The sequence below is a fragment of the Onychostoma macrolepis genome, chromosome 04 (genome assembly GCF_012432095.1).
Source record: "Onychostoma macrolepis isolate SWU-2019 chromosome 04, ASM1243209v1, whole genome shotgun sequence".
Lineage (NCBI taxonomy): Eukaryota > Metazoa > Chordata > Actinopteri > Cypriniformes > Cyprinidae > Onychostoma > Onychostoma macrolepis.
In genome coordinates, this window is record NC_081158.1 from 14,125,430 (window position 1) to 14,146,680 (window position 21,251).

Below are 21,251 nucleotides of genomic sequence, written 5' to 3' on the forward strand. Positions count from 1 at the left end.
GTGATAGGAAACTAGCTTTTACTTTTACTAACTCTCGTCTCAGAAATAATTTGAAATTCTTTGTAAGGATTATCTAGAGGTGTATAAACCCATTTTCACCCACATTTCAAACATGGGTGACTTGATTCTGCTCAACAGCCTTCACCAGAGCTTCATGTTTGCTGATTAAAGCAAGGTAGGCCTACAGTTTAAAGTGATATTGATTACTGAGGTAGCTAGTCATACAAATGTAGCCCTGGAATGTATATGTAGCCAATTTAATTGTTAAATTAATTTAATTTAAAAGTCTCTAAATATTAGATGACATTTAAATTCTGATGTGGTAACCCTTTACATTTCAAGTTTCCCTCTTCATATGTCAAGCCTAAAGATCTCTCATCATGAGTGATGAAAATCCGTTAATTACAAGAAGAGAAACAGATTGGACATTGTGTTGCTTGTGTCAACAAAAATCTAACAAAGATTTGCGATGTCCATATAAAACTGACCGTCATCTTAAAGCATATCAAACCCTTGAACATGATTTGACAGCATTTGCTGAAGCTAATATCCCATTGCCTCTCGGAGTGACGGTGGAAAGTTTAAATGATGGATCAGGGATAGCCCGCACCTTGGAAAAAAATCAGGCTAAGTATCATCATGGATGTCGAGGACACTTCCGGTCTCATATTTTGCAGCGAGCTAACAATAAGAGACCAAAGGAGGAGTCGAACAGTGAAGTGACTACTTTCAGTCCCAAAAACCAGGTCAAGTTTTAATGCTAGCCTAGACCGTAAAAAACTGCAGTGTGTTTACTGTGAAAAATATGAAGATGATACCACTGAGCCCATTTACAGGGCTAGGAGTGAGAACTGTTCAAAGAATCTCAACAAATGGGCCCTGGAATCAAAAAACTGGGCAGTTTATGCCAGGCTAAACACTGCAGTTGATGCAGGAGCTGGAGATGTTAGTTATCATGCATCCTGCTACACAAAACTAAACAATGATGCTCGTGCAGAAGAAAGAAAGAAATCAGAAGCAATGAAAATGCCAATGCAGTATGATCCATTAGTTATTGCTCAGCTTGTAGCATATGTACAGCATAATGAATCTACCTTTAAGCTAGCTGACTTGAGGAAACTTTACGATCGTCGTCTAGAGCAACTGGGCTCAGACTGGAGTGGAACATATGTGCACCAGAAACGATTCAAAGAGCACCTCCTAGAGAAGCTTGGGCCTGAGTGGTCTGCTTTATCAGAGGGTCGTGATGTCTACATATCCCACAAGAAGATAGTTGGTGCAGCTGTGGCTCAGACCTCTTGCCTTCAAGTGACCGAAGATGAGGCAAAGACAATAGTTGAAGTGGGTCTTATGCTGCGCAAATACATCCTTCTGCAACAGATGCCTTTCAATGGATCCTTTACATCAACCTGTCTAAGTGAGCCAGTTGCAAAACCTCTTCAGACCCTTCTAGATGTTTTGATTCAAGGCTCAAGCTCTGTTGAGCAGAATGAAGAGAATCAGGCCACCATCAGTGCCAGGGTCAGAGTCGCCTGCACCATAAGTCAGTTGATATGCAGCAATGCTGCAAAGCAAAGTAGTCGAGCCCTCACCCTCTATCAGAGGAAGGAGAGAGAGACACCCTTTCCGCTCTATGTGGGACTGAAACTGCATGGAAATGATCGCAATAAAGGCATCATCAAGAAGTTCCATGCACTTGGCATATCAGTATCTTATGAACGAGTCATGGATGTCAGGGGCCCTTGCCCGTGCCATGTCAAGGCAGTTTGCAGTTGATGGAGTTGTTGTTCCATCAAACATGAAGCGGGGAGTTTTCACTACTGGTGGAGTTGATAATATTGATGAGTCTGGTCGATTTGAGCTCCATGGTACTGCTATATCCCTAACCAACCATCTCACGACACACGAATGATGCTACATTTACATCATGCTGCCGAACAGGGTCACACCAAGGCTTACCTAAGGACAGTAGATAGTGATGTGGTTGTGCTGGCCATCAATCTATTCCAGGAGTTAGGCCTCTCAGAGCTGTGGATTGGATTTGGATCAGGGAAAGCATATAAAGATATTCCAATACACCACATCTCAGAAATGTTGGGATCTCAAAAATGCCAAGCACTGCCCCTCTTCCACGCGTTCACAGGATGTGACGTTGTATCAGCAATGTATGGAATTGGCAAAAAAACCGCATGGAATGCGTGGACAGCTTACCCAGAAGTCACCGACACCCTCATTATGATCACCCAAGACCCAACCAGCCTCACACTGGAATCCGTGCACATGCGAGTTCTCGAACGCTGGACTGTACTCATGTATAGTAAGAACTGCGGTGTCAAGTCAGTCAATGAAACCCGGAAGCTTCTTTTCACTCATGGAATCAAGTCCCTGGATTCAATCCCCCCGACCCAGCATGCCTTACTCCAGCATGGGAAGCGTGCCCTGCACACTGCAGCGTTTGTCTGGAAGCAGTCCCTCTCCAAAAATCCAGAGATTCCAGACCCCAGTGAGTGGGGTTGGGAATGGAATGACAGAACCAAAGTCTGGGTGCCATATTGGACAGATCTGGAAGATGTCAGCAAGGGATGCTCACTCCTCCTCAACTGTGGCTGTGTGGTGGCCTGTAAGGGCAACTGTAAGTGCCACCGCGCTGGACTTCGCTGTACCACACTGTGCAAGTGTGAGGGAGGCTGTACTAATAATGATGAAGAGTGAAACAATTTTTTTTTAATAAATACATGACGTTTAAGTATGTATTGTTTTTTTTTTGTGTGTGTTATTTGACTAAAATGTAATATTGATCCATGGTGAACAGCCTAAAATCATTTTTCACTGTGGCATAGTTCTGAAGTGTTAATTTAAAGCCTCAACAATGGTCTTTTGGTCATAACATGTGATTTTGACACTATAATGATAGTGACCTGTCCAATCAACAAAGAAAAGCATACCTTGGAGGTAAAAATATGGGTCTAGGGCCCTGAGTAATATTTAAATGTGACCTTTTCAGAGATATTGACAGTTTATTTGAGCTAAATATGACTATGATAATAGATTTAACATGGAATTGGACTTAAAATAAGAAGAATATATCAGAATTGGATTCCTTGTATCAAACAATGTAGAAAAAATGTCATTATACAACAATTTAAGACTAAAGGAAGCTGAGATATAACCTTTTCTCTTTTTGGCGGGGGCCAATTTGGATTTTATGGATAACAACCACTAGGGGGGCCACCCCAACTTGTATCCATGGATTTTTGAAAACCTTAGGCCCATACCTAACACCCTGCCAAAAATCAAAAACTTTTCCAGAAGTGCCCAATCTTCATGAATTGCATCCTAGCTTAGAAAAGGTCATTGGAAGGAACATGGGAGGGGACTGAGGGGAATAAAAAGGAGATGGGGTGAAGTGAACGTTTGTGTTGTTTAGGGTATTAACCCTAACCCAATATTTTTTGTTTCCCTTTTTTCTTATTTATTTTTATTTATATTATTTGCTTATTGATTTTTTTTTATGTATGATTCTTTGCATTTTATATGCTGTTAATTGTTTTGTTGTTTTACCGTTTTTGGGGTTTGAATGTGTTCTGAATGTGTGAAAAGGGTATTATTAGAGTTTTTATTAAATTTATGTATACATTTTATTACTAAGCATTGCATTTGCACTTTTGGCTAATGATTGTTCACTTAAGTTATTACGTTGCCGTGTTTTTGTTGTTGGAATTTATGAAAAATAAATACAAACTCAACCTAGAATCTTTAATCTCTTTGCTACATGAATAGAATATGTTTTAAACACTTTAGAAGGAAGCAAAATAGGAATTACTGGTCCAACTTCTCCCTCTTTTTAAAGTGTGGAAAAGGGAAAAGCAGTTCAAAAGATCAAGACTCCAGCAACACCGGTAGATGCAACAACTTTATTGAAGATTGTTTAATACTACAGTTTTGAAGCGGAGAGGACAAAAACAGTTAGTGCCATTTTAAAATTTACAAATCATTCAGACAATAATTAAGTAGAAGAAGAAATGTGGCAAATCTGTATGCTTTATTTTTACCGTTTCAGTGAGTGTACTTAATAAGCAGTAAAATAATTGTGGGCAATCATGTTAAAAGAGGTACAGATAAAATGTGTTAGTTTGTAGAGTTGCCAGTTGCTGGTTTTCGATGGCAATGCTCCACTATTAACTGCAAGGCAGGGCCCCAAAATTATCCTGCTTAGGGCCCCCAGATGTACAGGGCCTGCTTATGAGAAAAGTGAGCACAGATAAATGTGATGTTTGTAAATGCAAAGAAAATGAAAATAAGATCAATGAAGCCATGATTTTACACACTCTAATAGGTGGCGGTATGCACCTTTAATGTTGGTCTGTAACTCACCAAAAAAAAAAACTAAAAGAAGAAGAAAGTATGAAGGGAAAGCAGCAGAATTCAAGCAGAAGAACGGGACTTTTATTTTGGTTTGGTGATATGACGTCATAAAGCAGCGCCGAGTCCCAGCATCTGTTGTGAATCTGCTGCAGAAAGGTTTGTGTTTCATAGCATTTAAGGAGTTTAAAATCAATATAAAATGTTCCGTCAGCTCTACATAGTTTGCAAGCTATGTGAAATGAATAAAATATTATTGAATGTATCACTGTATTGCTTCATCTAACAACAAGAAACGTTTTTTTTTTTTTTTGTAAGTGCATCCACAAATGAGTAAAAGAAAAGATGCTTTGCCTGATGTTGCCAATGTGTGTATGGGCTAGTAAACACGAATTAGGTCATTGGCAAGTAGTGATGCAAAAACAGAAAATTACATTCTGACCGATTCTCTTACCAGAGCGCTGACTGCTGAACTAGGGAGCAGATTGAGACACACAGAGATTTAGTTTACATTTACATTTCTTTCTGTTAACTGTCCTTATCTTAAACAGGACATAGTATCCAAACACAGAAAAACTCCTGCCGAAGCAACGTGACATATTATTAAGATGCCATTCATGAAAGAGGAAAGTGAAGATTTGACGATTGAAGTATTCAGAATCAAATATGAAGACACTGAGACACAAACAGGTTGGTGTCATTCTCAAAGCTGAACCTAGTCATTTGATCCTTATTAAAATGTTGACCTTTACAGAATAGTACACAATGTGAATACAAATGTCTTTGTGTTTTATAATAAAGAAGTGTCTCAGATCCTTCCTGAACCTGAGTCCTAAGTTTTTTCCCCCTCACTTTCTCTCTGATTTGTTCTTTTTCAAAAAAACTTTCTTCTCTTCAGAACCTTTTTTTCTCTTATCAAAAGCTTAAATATAGTTTAAAAATGATGACCAGCTAACGTTAGCATGTGGTACCAACCTCAGTCTCCAGTGGCCTGTAGCACGAAGCGAGATGAACAAACTCACAAAAAGAGTTTCAGAGTAGGTTTAGAGTTGACAAAACCAAACAAATCCAACTTGGTTAAGATCAGGATCAGCGGGCTCACAAAGCCAGTGGCGGTTCTACATTGAATTACTCCCCGGGCGAGACCCCCTCTGAGCGCCCATCCCCACCCCCCACCCCATTCGAGAATTTTTTTTTTTTAGTTTTTTTTGCTAAAAAATTTTGCACAAACAGTTTTACTATAACAATATAAGTGTAAGACAAGCTTATATTTCTCAATTGCACAAATCCTTCAACATGAAAAACACAATTCTGCACAAAACAGTATAAGTTATCAGAACTTAAATAAATATACTCTATATACATAATATATACATAACTCTGTGTTTATTTGGCACTCGACAATCAACAGATTTCCCATCCCCCAACACTGTCACTCACGACCAGAAGTCAAGACTAAACCACAAGTGAAAATAGCAGTATTCTTTAGTGATATGTTATTTACACAGTGCAAATAGCTTTAGATTCTATTTATTCTATGTTAAAATCAAATAAAAACATGGCGAAAAACATTATTAGAGAAAAACATTACTTATTGCAAAAATAGTGGTAATTATGTGCACTTCTGCATTGTAATACATTATAAAATAGTATGCAATAACTTATTGAGTGTAATTTTTTAATTTAATTTCTAATTATTAAATGGATGCCACCTTATTGGCACAAAAGCCCTCTCTACACCTACCCTAACCCTACCCGATACTTTATGTTCAACTCTTTGATTATTTCCTTCATTTTTATTAAAAAATAAATGCTTTTCTGATGTGATGTGATTTGAAATTTAAAAAGGGAGAAAAAAAGTTCGCCAAAAGGCAGATTCGAACCCTGGTCGATCGTGTCGAAAGAAGTGTAACGCAAATTTTACCATCTGCACCACTGAATCTGACAACTAGTAACCGTCTTTTGCATATTTAACTATCCCAATCATACATTTGTGGGTGGAGTTAGTGTAAATAGCCTCTGCCAGCAACATAGCTATTTGCACTTAGATAGACACTCCGATTTTTTTTTTTTAATATTCCCAACAATTAAACAGTTGCCCACATAAAAAAAAACACTTCCCGCGCCCCTGGGTGTGACTGACTTTAGCCCACTTGTCCCACTAATTTGGGAGAGGTCAACTGTCCCCCGCGGCCGCACCCCCCTCCCCTTTCCACTTCTCACACAGCTTCTGTGCTCGGTACCTTCTCAACAAGCAGGGGCGCCAATTTGCCAATTCCCCGCACAGTTATATGATAGATAATATGATAGATAATAGAAAACCGCTTAGCGTCGCAGATGATTTTTTTTTTTTTCCCAAGTGCTTGTGCCGCCCCCCACGTGTCATGAAAAAATGCCGCCCCGGGCGGCTGCCCCGTTCGCCCATGCCTAAAACCGCCACTGCACAAAGCTCAATATAAACGTTCTCTGTCAACTCAGAGTTTATAATTAATGCTGCCTTCACGTGCTATCGGAATTATCGTAAATACGAGTTTTCTAATCGGAAATTGGACATGAACGGCCTCTCAAGTCGTATTTACTACTGGGAAATTCTGAAATAATTTTGATACCAGAGTTTCCGAGTTGGGCGGGTCATGAACTTTAAACATGGTGGAGGGAACAACCATTGCTGCTGTCAATGCTGTTCTCACAACAACTACATCGCTAAAGTAGTGTATTTATAGGCTAGATATGAACGATCATGCGAAGCATATTATGTTTTATAAGCAGTGAAATAAGCATTATTTGACCGAAATTCCAGAATTGTCAGCAAACTGCATGTATAGCGTGGTGAATGTTTATGATTGTCAACCAGTGGGATGCTACATTTTATTCTTTCCGACATTAAAGCACTTGAATACGACAAGCTCTTAATCACGACTTCATAAGTGGGAAATAGGAAATTTCCGATAGCACGTGTAGGCAGCATAACTCTGGAGTGCGTGCACCTGAAATCGTGACACGTGCAGCAAACAGCCAATCACACGGAGCATGGAGAGCGTCAGAAAAGCGTCAGATGTTATTAAAAATACATTTAAATGCATTACAAGGCAGGAATTAATACTTCTGGTGCAGTAAAAGTTTCATATATGACTATGCAAAGGAATCAACTGAATTTAATTATTTATAGTTCTACACAGAGCTCAAAAGAAAAACATATCAGTTTAGTCATTTTAAAAGTTGGATATTTTAAAGCTTATCTATATGTATTTGTATTTAATTTAACTTAAATGCAACGCTTAAAATTAATTTCCACTTCATATAATAATTATATGAATATATTATATGAATTATAAACAATTATAATTAATATAATATGAATATAATAAAATTCTCTAAAATTCTTTGCCTATAAACTGCTTTAATTTGGAGTGAGAGATACAGGGGGATTGGCTTCATTGCATCATGTATATGCATATATGTCACTTTGCTCCCAGCTGATTGGTCCAGTTTGGGTTTGGGTTTGAATAAAACCTGCTCCGGAACAGGGTAGCTGTGTAGCGTAAGTTACCATGGTGACGAAACCCGCTCAAAACCAACCCAAATTCTTGAGGCCAAAAACTCAGACTTTGTTCAAACTAAACGTGAACTTACCTGGGTAAAAACTGAAACCGGCTTCATGCTACAGGCTACAGGTGCCACCATAATATGAATACTTACACTGCTTTCTCAGTTGATTTATCCTTGAATAATTTTCCAAAATGTTTGCACATTGTAATCAAGACAAAATCAGATTACATATGTTTCATATGGCATTCGTTATCATGTTTCATGAACTGGAATCATTTTTAGTTGTATATTGCCCTTTTTATAATTGTTGGTCTATCTAAACATACATTTGCCTAGTAGTGATACATGGTGGAAATTTTGAAAAATGATGGGGAAACATGGAGAAATTCTCATAATGTATATGTACATCTGGTAATGTTGATTTTTTTGTAAGTAAACGAACAAACAAATCTGAGGAATTATGCTGCCTTTACATGCTATCGGAATTATCATAAATACAAGCTTCTTAGTCAGAAATTGGACATGAACAGCCTTAGAGATGCCTCATGTTCATTCTCTGACTTGGAAACTTGTATTTACGATAATTCCGATAACACGTGAAGGCACCATTAGACTCAGGAAGGATCTACGTTTTTTTTTTTTTCTTACACACCTTATTTATTTATTTTCCTCCACATTGCAGTTCAAGACTTCTACTGAAATGAATAGTATTTTTCAAGAATGTTTTACAAGTGTCCTAATTTAAGCGGTCTCACGTTGAGATGACATTGCCAGACAAATACTAATGCTTTTTGCAGCTGAGAAGCTCTTGCTTCCAAGAAGGACATTAGTTGTTGTAGCGTGATGCATCAAATTAGGAAAAGTAGTACAGTTGTAGCTTAAACAAAACAATTATTTTGAGTAAAATCAATGAAAATCAATTATTTCTATCCCATAATTTTGCGGCAGTATTTAACAAAACATGAGATGAGTGTATATTACCCTGCTTAATACATGGATACTTGCCAAATAAGTAAATAACAGGACACAAAATATTGATTTGAGTTGATATTTTATTAACTCAATAAATGCAAAGCTTCCTCAAAGAAAAACAGTATGGGGACAAATAATTATGGGGATATTCAGATACCTGAATGAATGTTTCAGAAAGCAGTGTAAAAAAAATATTTAAGTATCTCTATGGAAGTGTATAATTATTTATTATATTAAAAATAATATTGTCTTTGTTTCAGTTGAGCAGTTTTACATGTATTCCTTTCAATATTACTAGAATATGTCAAATTAAATGTAATATTTAATAATCAATGAGCATTTTATAGAACATAGATTTCTTTGCAAATTGATTATATTTGACGCCATAAACTGTTTATTTATTTATTTATTTATTCATTTTTTATTTACTACAAGTTAATCTCGACCCATTTATACAGTATTTAAACTATGAAACTTAAAAGGATCTCTTACCCTTTGGTGGATGTCATTAGCATTATGGCCTTCATCGTTTATATTGATATAAATAGCTGATTTTTAGGGGTCCAAGCACTAAATAAATGGGAATCAGAGACCGTATATCATAGAAACCCCAAACTTGGCAGGATGGTCCCAAACGTGCATTGCTACTCATGTGCACATACATATATCCATTCACTATAACAGTGGTTCACAATCCTGGTGCTGGAGTTACTCCCAACACTGCATTTTCTTTTAGATGACACAGTATCCGAAATCACCCTCTATACCAGGGATACTTAAATCTGGCTTGCGAGATCCACTTTCCTGCAGAGTTTAGCTCTAACCCTAATCAAATGTTGATTAGGGATGTCCCAGACCGGCTTCCTCGGCGATGCATTCAAGAACTTTGCCCAGCAGTTCTAGGCTGCACAGAAGCAGACCGAGGCAATCAAACACATCCTCCTGGAGGTGCTGGAGGCATGCACAGGACACTGGAAGGGGCAGCCTCCTTGGTGCTTTGGTAGGGATTCACAATTTCGTCGATATCGACATGACGTCGAAAGTGAGCGACTGAAAGGGAATGAGGGTTACATACGTAACAGATGTTTCAAATGATTATTAAATGGCACAAACTATGCAAAAGCGGCAGTGCTTCTGGTGCACGCAATGTCCGAATTCACTCATTCGTTTTCATTTACCACTTCAAGTGAACTGAATTAGTGACCTAATGTAGGCAACAGTGAATGGGGGTATAGGGGGCGATTTCGGATACAGCGATGAGACCATGTCTCATCATAAATGTGCAGTGTTGGTGGTTATCCAGTGTAACCACTGTATTATAATAAGATTATTGAAGTTTTGGATCATTAATCTGGAAATATTTTTCCCTGAAACTTTGAGTTAAAGGGATAGTTCACCCAAAATTTAAGATTCAGTCATTTACTCACTGTCATGTTCTGTTGAACACAAAAGAATATAAGACAGAGCTCTTCAACTCCGGTTCTGGAGAGGCACTGTCTTAACAGAGTTCATCTTCAACTTCAACAGTTTCTGATCAAATTCACCTGCCGGTAACTTCTTAGTCCCAGGCTGCATTCCACTTCCTTTTTTTTAATGCCCTTCACTTGCTAACTCGCCTTCGTCTCGTTGACTTAGATGATTACATTGCACGAGTGCCCACTACAGGCGGAACCCTACTGGAACATCCAATGTCCTTGATCACTTGGAATCCGCTATGGAGTTAATTAATTATTTATATTTTTTTGATGCAGCATTGTATATAAATATAGGTATGACTGGACACTTTTAAATATTTTAAATTATAATTAAATTATATATTATAGAGTTGTAATATCACAGTCGTGTTGCATGGTGGTATATGGAGCTGCCTGAAGTGAACATATGAAGTAGACTCACTCCCTCAGTCAAAATTGAGAGGTCAAGGGTCTATCCATCCTCGTTCACTTCACGAAGTGGAATGCACGTCAGAATTTGAGGAAGTTCACAAGTGTGTCTAAAATTGAAATGGAATGCAGCCCAGGTAATCCTGAAGACTTGTTTTTCGCCGCCATTATCGAGGCCTTGAAAATTTCGTGAAAATGATCAAAAAATACTGGTGGAGTTAGGGGTAGGCAATATGACCAAAAATTTCTATTACAATATTAGTGATTTTATATCACTGCAACAATATTTATGATTATATAGTTATTTTTGCTTTTACCATTTATGATATCAAAATGCTTGATGTTGTATGTCAGATTGAGGTTGACCTATCGAACTGTGCCATCTAGAGTTTCATGCCAGAACTTTGGATTTAACTTTTATTTGTTTTGTTTTTTCATCTTAGACATGATGCCGCTGAAAGAAGAGAGTGAAGTACTGAATGAAATGGAAGAGAAAACTCAGTATGAAAAACATCTTGATTTCATACCTGGAGAAAAATCGTTTACTTGCTCACAGACTCAAAGGTCCAAAAAAAAGTTTTCCTCTCAAAAAAGAGCTCAAAAGACAGAAGCTCAAAGTTATTTCACCTGCCAACAGTGCGGAAAAAGTTTCAATAGAAAAGAAAACCTTAAAGTCCACACGAGAGTTCACACTGGAGATAAGCCTTACGTCTGCCAACAGTGTGGAAAAAGTTTCACTCAAAAAGTAAGCCTTACAATCCATATGGGAATTCACACTGGAGCAACCCTTTTCACCTGCAAACAGTGTGGTAATAGTTTCACTCAGAAAGGAAGCCTTAATGTCCACATGAGAATTCACACCAGAGAGAGCTCTTTCACCTGCCAGCAGTGTGGAAAAAGTTTCATTCGAATAGGATGCCTTAAAAGCCACATGAGAGTTCACACTGGAGAGAAGCCTTACACCTGCAAACTATGTGGAAAGAGTTTTACACATAAAAAATCTCTTAATTCCCATATAAAAACACACACTGGAGAGAGCATTTACATGTGCAAACTGTGTGAGAAGAGCTTCTCACGAAAAGAAAGTCTTAAGAAACACATGAACATTCACACTGGAGAGAAGCCATTCGTATGTTATCAGTGTGGAAAAGGTTTCACACAAAAACCAACACTTAGTACCCACATGAGAGGTCACACTGGAGAGAAGCCTTATACCTGCAATCTGTGTGGAAAGAGCTTCTCACAAAAAGGAAATCTTACAACTCATATGAGAATTCACACTGGAGAAAAGCCATTTGTGTGTGTTCAATGTGGCAAGAGTTACAGAAGTAAAGTTAACCTTAATTGCCACATGAAGATTCACTCATGAAAATTGTTTGAAATGTCATCGGTGTGGAAGGAGTTTCAGATACAGGTGGCACCTCACACTACAGAGAAACCTTTCAGCTGCCCTCAGTGTGGAAAGAGTTTTACACTTGCTGCTTGTGGCTGCCGGCTCTGCCCCCTCCACTGATTTGACCTGGCTTTATGGTTCCTTCCTGCTGGTTACACCCAACTTCCAGGCTCTTCTCTTCCTCCAACTCTGACTTGGCCCTCGGATCACCTGTATCCATCTCTGCCATTTTGTCCAGGAAACAAATCAGACAGTAGAGTAGATTAACTTCGGTGGACTTAAACTTGAAAAATGGTGTGTATTGATGTCTTTCCGCAGTTGAAATTAAATACTTTCTGATGTTCATGTGTATTTTCGTGTTTTAAGTAAATATGAAAAGACGATCGGTTCATGTGCCGCTTGAACTGAGGCAATACAGGGATCTGTCATGACGACACATTAAACAGCCACAAAATGGAATTTATTGTTTGAATTTCTTACAAAATTAAAATTTGACAAAAGCTGTGACTTTGTTTCAAGAGTGGCAAATGGTTAGCATCCTAACCAGTTAGCATGCTAAGCTAACTAAAATAAGTTTAAAAACACAGGCACAGTCAACTGTTATGATGTATGAGGTGTGCATATCAGTCCAAATATCATAATACGGCACATTCACTAGCACACTGCAACATACTTTGGTGTTTTTAAAGCAAAATTAAATTACAGTAAAATGTTAGTTTTTGCTATGGCTTTTTCTGGAAAAATATGCATGAACAAAATCAAGAAAAAAAAAACTGCATCTGCACTCATATGACAGCTGGGAATTTTAAAGAGAATCGCACATATTAAATTTTCCAAAAGTGGCAGTTACTTTTAGCATGTAATTGGACAAAATGTATTTAAACATGTATTCCACCAAGAATTTAACTTTGAATACAGCTGTTTGTCTGTACATTTCTATGCACTTTTGTTGTTTTAGACACAAAATAGGACTTTTATTATGATCTGACGATGTGACGCCACAACGCTGCGACGCGTTCCTGCATCTGTTGTGATTCGTCTGAAGAGAGGTATGTTTATAAGCGTTTAAAGTATTTAAATCGATGCAAACCTTGCGATTTTTTTATTTATTTATTTTTTCAAGCGATGTATTATTATAGAATGTAACATTGTAATGCATTATTTAACATTAATGGACGTTATTTTGTATGAATAAAGCGCCGTGAGTAACAGAAAAGGTGCGTCTCATTTTCGCTCCCTAGATCATGAATCGGTTTGTCGTAAACACGATTTCGGTCACTGTCAAGAAGTGATGAGAGAAACTGAGCTTAAACTCCAAGTCAGTTGAATCAGTTGTCTAGTGAAATGATTCATTGATTAGGATCGCTCGAATCACCGCACTTTGACAAAACCTGCTGCTCAAAACAGTGTATAATTTAAATGAAACGAGAACAAACAAACAGCTTTTACAATCAAACCGCAATTTTTTGATGAATGTGTAATCCATTATGAATCATTAAATACCAAACATACATTATAAATGCCTCAGTAGGAATTTACTATATAATTTGTGTTATTTTATAACTGCTAGTTTTGAGTGTTTTTGTGTAGTTATTATTATTATTTTGGCCAAGACTATCACTTTGACCAATTTCGTACCATTGCACTGACTAATGAACTAGGGAGCTGATTGAGAGACACAGAGAATTAGTTTGTATTTGTTTGTCTTTCTGTTAATTATTTTAATTTTAAACATGACAGAGTGTCCAAACACGCTGAAAAACTCCTGCTGAAGCAGCTGAGATCCACAATGGCGTTTATTAAAGAGGAATGTGAAGACATTAAGATTGAAGAAGCATTCAAGGTGAAACAAGAAGATACTGAGGAACAAACAGGTTGGTTTTTATTCTCAAAGCTGGACTCAGTCAATTGATCCTTATTAAAATGTCAACATATAATGAAACGACTGGTGTTTTTGAAGAATGTTATATGAGTGGCATAATTAAACCAGTTATATTTGACATGGAAGGTTACCTCTTGTGGACAGCAGGCCCGGCTCCAGGTATGAGTTGAAGGGTGGGCCAAGTGATATTCCAGGTGGGCAGGGGTTATGATTTTTTTTGGGGGGGGGTACTATTTTTATGCCCCCATTTTTTTTTAAAGTGAAAGGATGAATGCCTTATAAACAGTGACATTTAAGACTTGCATTTAATTCACCCCAAAATGGGCCATTTGCACATTTTCACGCAAGTTCTGCTACTTCATGGAGTAAGGATAATTATGAAATTAATATTAGCCACAACAGAGGTGCAAATTTTGCAATACATAATTCAAATTTTAAAAATTAAATAGACCGCAGCAATTAACATTTTGTCAGAACCTCTAGTAAATTACAAGCTATTTGTTTAGTTGTCTACTGAGAATCATAGGAGAATATGATCTCTATTTGAAAAAAAAAAAAACTAAAGAGATACATTTTTCCAGAATTGTACATATTCCTATGTTTGACTGACTGTTTCTCCCATGGCAGTGACGGGCAAATGTAATCCCTCCCTCCCCCATACCATTTACAATTTTTATATATAGTGAAAAAAATCCATTATAAAACACTCGTGCTTTTAAGCCAAATACAAGCTGAAACGACTCTCCGCAATCTCTGCAATCTCCGCAATCTCTGATCTCGGGTTTTCTCTGTATTAGAGCTGTTTTAAACTTGCTGTTTGAACGCTGCTCGCTTACTGGATCCTTGGACTGAAAAGTTTACAGGAGTTTACCGGTTTAAAAATATCTGATCGCAAAAACCTGGTCCTTTTGATTTTTCTTTTCATATTATAATGTACTGATTCAAATTAGAAATCAATAATTAATTATTATTTTGCCATCTTGTCTGGGGACAAAGCAGGCGCGCAATCATCAATCATATTTAAAGGGAAGCCGGTAGCGTCCTGACCGCATCACTGTCTTTACTGGGTGTTTTAGGAATATTTGCATTTATTCACAGATGATTTGATTAGCAAATCATGTGGTGGACTGTCATTATTTTGGCTAATGCGAGGCACCACTGAATGCGCATCAGAGGGTATTTAGAAGTAGGTATAGGCTACGCAAAGCTGACTGATAAGCCTTATACCTGAATATACCCTGCACTACACCACTGAGACTGACGAAACCATACATCAACAGATTCTTAGCTTATTGACAAATATCTGATCTTGTAAGATGTTCTCCCTTTACACAGAGCACTGTCCCACTAAACATTAGACGTCTGACGGACATGCAGATTATGTCTATATTGCGTCCGTCGGTCCAAGACCAATTCTGCACGTCTACACGACGTGCAAACTAGGTCCGCTATTTGGACGTCTAACCAAGACCCCATTTGGACGTCAATATGCAGTTCTACATTTGAACGTCGGACTAGGTAACTTTTTTTGGATGTCGAAGACATGTGCAGAAAATGTACATTATTAATGAATGTAATATTTATTTTATTTAAGACAAATATCAACATTGTTCTTATCAGCATGGTTAATGAATATCAATATAGGTTACTTGTGATGAAACATTATTTGTTATTTAAATATTTATTTATTGAGTACATGATGTCTAAAATGAGTTTAAGTTTGATGTAGAAAAGACGTCCACAAAGACCACATTTGGCCTACAATTAGCCCTTATACAGAGGTCCTGTGGACGTCAATACTGGACGTTCATTAGACGTTGGAAAAAAGACGTCATCTGGCGTCACAGTCTGCACCTTCAGGGGACCAAAATTGGACGTTCAAAAACGAAGTACAAAAGACGTTGTTTGGACGTGTCTTTGCTCAGTGGGGTACGCGTGATCGCCAAATCGAAAGTGAAAGGCGCGAGCACTCATTCAAAAGCATTTCAATTTCCCGCATGTTGATAGCGGCTCCCTGATGCGCGAAAATACAGTATTAGCACGTATGTGGGTGTGGGCGGTAAGAAAACGAAAAAGAAAAAATATATGAACCTCAATTGAATATCACAACAATTTTGTGATTGGCTGTTATGTGTGGGGCCAGGGTGGGCCAAGCTTCTGACTGGGTGGGCCAGGCCCACCCTGGCCCCCCCGTGGAGCCAGGCCTGGTGGACAGACATGTTGAGATCACATGACCAGATAAATATTAATACAAATATACAAAATTCTATACAAATAGTATGGAGGTAACCTTAAAGTCCGCATGAAATCAAAATTTGAAATGAAATGAAACTGCGTTATAATCGTGTATATTATCAAATCGTTTCTCTAATTTTTTGTCATACGTAATGGCAGGAGATATCCCATGATTGACAGATCTCTGACTCATAACTCTCGCGCTCGTGGAAGAAAACGGACAGTGCTCTTCAGATCACATTCAGTGGAGAATTAATAGAAATTATATTCTGTATAAAGAACATGTGAGAATAACCAATGATAACAAGAACTCGGCGTCCTATTCACTCTCAGAATACTCTTCTTCAGTGTTTGTTTACACTGGTTTTCGAAACAGCGCCCTTTTGTGCAACAGCAGCTGTGCCGGGCACATGATCTTAGCTCAAATCTAATTGGACGGCCTTTTTCATCACGGAGTGACAGGGGGGAAAAAATCGCCACACAGGACTTTTCACACCTGGTGTGATAGGATCTATTGTTTCGATTTAAAAGCGTCATTGCGCCAAATTTTCATGTTCCGTGTGAAAAGGCCTTTAGTCTGAGACTGAGACGAGACAAAGTACAAATGTGGTTGAGACCAAGACCTTCCAAATTGGTCTTAAAGGGTCATGAAACCCCAAACTACTTTATCTGAGATTTTAGCAGAGGTGTTTGTGTTGCACATGATAGAAGACAATGTTAGCATTCATTAATTTTAATTGTTGGAGAGAACTGGTTAATTTTGCGCTACTTTCATCTTCTGGGTTTAAAATTTGCATTGTGTTAACGTCACAATTTGTGACGTGGCAAAGGACATTGATGACGCGTCGGTGTCTATTAAATTATTCATGAGACTGCGTGTTCTTGTCCTATGAGATGACACTTCGCTTAATTATTCACAACAGCATGTGTTGATTTGCTATGACAGATGCTTCAGACTGTGAGATCGTGTACATTAACTGAGAGAAACGTTCATGGAGGAGAGTGTTTGTTTTTGCTTTGCAATAAGTGTTCGGCACAAACGCAATTCATTCACTTAAGTGTGTGTAACTGTTTTTACAGCTCCGTGACACAACCTGTTAAAAGGCTTATATTAATGCCGCAGAACAAGCCTTAAAAGTTATCAGAGGTGCAACAGCGCGTTCATATGTTTTCGATGCAGAGTGCAAATGGCTGTGCGTTTATTTGTGTTTTTAACTTGATGGGAGCGAAATGAAACTGTCTGAAACCAAAGTTGTCCGTTTTCCTCTCTTCCCCTCCACTCCTCAGCGCACCACACCCACTTTTATAGTGGTTTTTTTTAACTGTTACAAAAATGCTACAATATAATCATGTATTCTGCTGTATTAAGACTTTAATCAGGATAAAACCATGTATTAGAAGCTAACATAAGCAGTAGCATTTACAAATAACAGCGTATCTAAAAGTATGAGACAACAACAAATAAAGAAACATACCATTCTGAAATGTCCTGTAAGAGCTGTGCTTGCACAAGTTCTGTACGATCCTCTTCACTAATGTTCTCTGGGTCTCACTCGGGCTCAAATTGATAAGCAATATTGATGACGCCATTGTTTACAATACAACACCGTAGCACATGCCACTGAGGTGTGTGACGTTTCTGGAAGTGCACTGGGCTGTTTAGTGAATCACAACACACTGGGCCAGCTAACCAATCTAAGACCATTGTGTATTTCTGAGGGGCTTCATAAAACCCGGAAATCATCAGAGCGTTCATGAGAGAAGGGACTGTGTAAAATAAAAGTAAATTATGTGAAAAATATATTTTTTAAATGAAGCATGTTAGACTGCGCCCCATAAACACAATCAAGCCTAGAAAAAAAGCAGTCAACCACCCCTTTAAGTCATAAGTACGAGAAAAAAGTTGAAACTTATGACACACTAAGTCGAAATTACGAGTTTAAAAGTCAAAATTACGACTTAACGACTTTATATTGGTTTGACATGACAAGCTAGTGGTCTAATGAATTGTTAAGAGTAGGCCTATGTGGGACATTCTAAAATGAATTGGCTTAAAACAGTTCAGAGGAACAAGTGCAGACACACCCCTTATTAGTAAAGCATATTAGTTTACAGACAAGTAGAGTATACCCCAGAATATAGCGTGTTTAATGGCTTTTATTTGTCTTTTTTCACCTTAGATCTGATGCCGCTGAAGGAGGAGTATAATTTACTGAATGAAATGGAAGAGAAACATCAGTTTGAGAAGCATCATGATTCTATACCTGTAGAAAAATGTTGCTCACAGACTAAAAAGAGAGGCCCAAAGTTACGGCCTCTGCCTCCATTAATCTGCTTTCATTGTGGAAAGCGTTTCAATCAACATGCAAACCTTACAGTCCATTTGCGAATTCATACTGGAGAGAAGCCTTTCACCTGCCAAGAGTGTGGAAAGTGTTTTACTCAAAAAGCACACCTTAAAGTCCACTTGAGAGTTCACACTGGAGAGAGCTCTTTCACCTGCCAACAGTGTGGAAAATATTTTAACAGAAAAACAAACTTTATATTCCACATGAGAGCTCATGCTGAAGAGAGCTCTTCCACATGCCTGCAGTGTGGAAAAAGATTTAGCAAAAAAGGAAACCTTAAAGATCACATGAGAATTCACACTGGAGAGAAGCCTTACACATGCCCTCAATGTGGAAAGAGTTTTGGCCAAAAGGAAATCTTAGAGATCACATGAGAATTCACACTGGAGTGAAGCCTTATACTTGCCAACAGTGTGGAAAAAGTTTCAATCAATCTAGTAACTTTAAAATTCACATGAGAATTCACAACGGAGAGAGCTCTTTTAACTGCCAACATTGTGGAAAAAGTTTTGATCAACAAGGAAACCTTAAAAACCACATGATAATTCACACTGGAGAGAAGCCATTTGTGTGTGATCAGTGTGGAAGGAGTTTCAACCTAAAAGGAAATCTAAAAGTTCACATGAGAGTTCACAGCAGAGAGAGCCCTTTCACCTGTCAACAGTGTGGAAAAACTTTTACTCGAAAAGGAAGCCTCGATGTCCATATGAGAGTTCACACTGGAGAGCAGCCTTTTATATGCGTTCAGTGTGGAAAGAGTTTTCCACACAAGAAAAACCTTAAATCCCACATGACAATTCACACCGGAGAGAAGCCATTCATATGTGATCAGTGTGGAAAAAGTTTCAGATATAAATTTACCCTTAATAACCACATGAGAATTCACTTAACAGAGAATTGTATTAAATGTCATAAGTGTGGAAGGGGTTTCAGACACAGGAATCAGCTTAAGAATCATGAAAAAAATTCACATTAGATACAGGTTTTCATGTGCCATCACCGTGGAAAGACTTGCATAAACAAATCAATCCTTGAGGTTCACTTGAGAGTTCACACTAGACAGAGGCCTTTCATCTGGCCTTAGTGTGGAATAAGATTCACACTTAAAGCAAACATTAACATTCACAGAGACCTAGCACTGCAGAGAGGCCTTTCACATACCTTCAGTGTGAAAAGGTTTTGGAATGTCATTTGCTGACTTCTTCTGGAATAAAATTGTACTGTTCCTCATTGAGGCATAAGGTTTATGAAATACAGCAGTTTCAGAAATTACCTGCATATTCACTGTGATAGAAGACCATTTAATTTGGATCACTGTAATGAAAAATCAATTCATCTCACCCACAGATACATCTGAAATGTCATTCTCAATAAAAATATAAACAATTTGATATGAAACTGAATCTGACTTTTCCATTTCTGACAATTCATACATTACATGTGTCCCATTTGGAAGCTACTAACTAGGGTTGAGCCGGATACTCGGCTGAAACGAGTGTAGAATGTGCTTGGTAGAATGCGACTTGCGTCTGTCGGAGATTTTTTTTTCTTTTTTAAACCGTCAGCTGGCTCTAACCAGTTTTTTTTACTTCACGCACTGAGTGTCTGACACTTTCTTGCTGTATTTCATAAAAAAAAAAAAAAAAGGAAGTAGGGGTATAAAACTATATTACAAATTAATTAGCTACACATACACTCTCTCTCTCTCTCTCTCTCTCTCTCTCTCTCTCTTACTTCATAATTCTAAAATCTGAAGCTCAATGCTGATGCTGTCATGTAAATAGTTTTCTAATCAGCAATAAATATAACAATTACTGATCAACCCATATCAATTGCATGCTTAAAATAACATACCGGTTAAAGCCCCGCCCATTTCAAGACAACCCTACCCACTTCCAGGTTAAATCCCGCCCACTTCCGGGTTAGACCCCACCCAGTCCGAGTACAGATACAGATACAGATAATTCATATGGTTAACGGATACAGATACAGATAATGCTGTACTCGCTCATCCCTACTACTAACATTACCCCAATTCACAGGTGAGGTTCCAGTGACTCCTTGCCACAGAAGTCTTTTGGCTTGCTTAGTTGGGGACACTTAATATCCCTGATAGCAGACGTACATCTCAGAGACATCTATTTGATGTCTGCATTTACATCTGCAAGACGTATTTTTTAGGGTGTTTGCTCATCTGCAGGACGTCTATAGGACGTTTCCTTTTAGATGCCAAATAGACGTCTATTAGATGTCTTTAAGATGTTTATGATTGAGAATATATGTAAAACTGACATCTGAAAGACGTCTGTCAGACGTTTGTAGACAGCAGATGCTTTCCAGATCAAGAGATCTTTAACAGACATCTTGCAAACGTACGTGTGCTATCTGGGATTTGGCAATATTATCAACTTGATTGCACAGACGCTATTGGAAGAGAACAGAGCTGAGCTGCATGAAGACATCACTGAATCAATGATGGAACTGACCGTAACTGAAAAATTGACTGTTTACTATTGTCTTCTTTTTAGAGTTGCTTTATAGTAGAATTGATTTTTTTGGGATCATTGAAACATTTTTTTTTCCTGTTGAATACTGTAAAGCTGCTTTGACACAATCTGAATTGTATA

General features: G+C 38.0%; 1 protein-coding gene and 1 pseudogene across 1 annotated transcript; both read left to right on the forward strand.

Moving 5' to 3' along the window:
* Positions 1–11,214: 11,214 nt before the first annotated feature.
* LOC131538506 (gastrula zinc finger protein XlCGF8.2DB-like) lies at positions 11,215–12,135 on the forward strand. Its single transcript, XM_058772379.1, has 2 exons — positions 11,215–11,703; positions 11,833–12,135. Exons 1-2 carry the CDS (start codon positions 11,215–11,217, stop codon positions 12,133–12,135), a joined length of 792 nt encoding a protein of 263 aa, XP_058628362.1.
* A 917-nt stretch (positions 12,136–13,052) lies between these two features.
* Positions 13,053–20,231, forward strand: LOC131538967 (gastrula zinc finger protein XlCGF57.1-like; annotated as a pseudogene).
* Positions 20,232–21,251: the final 1,020 nt, after the last annotated feature.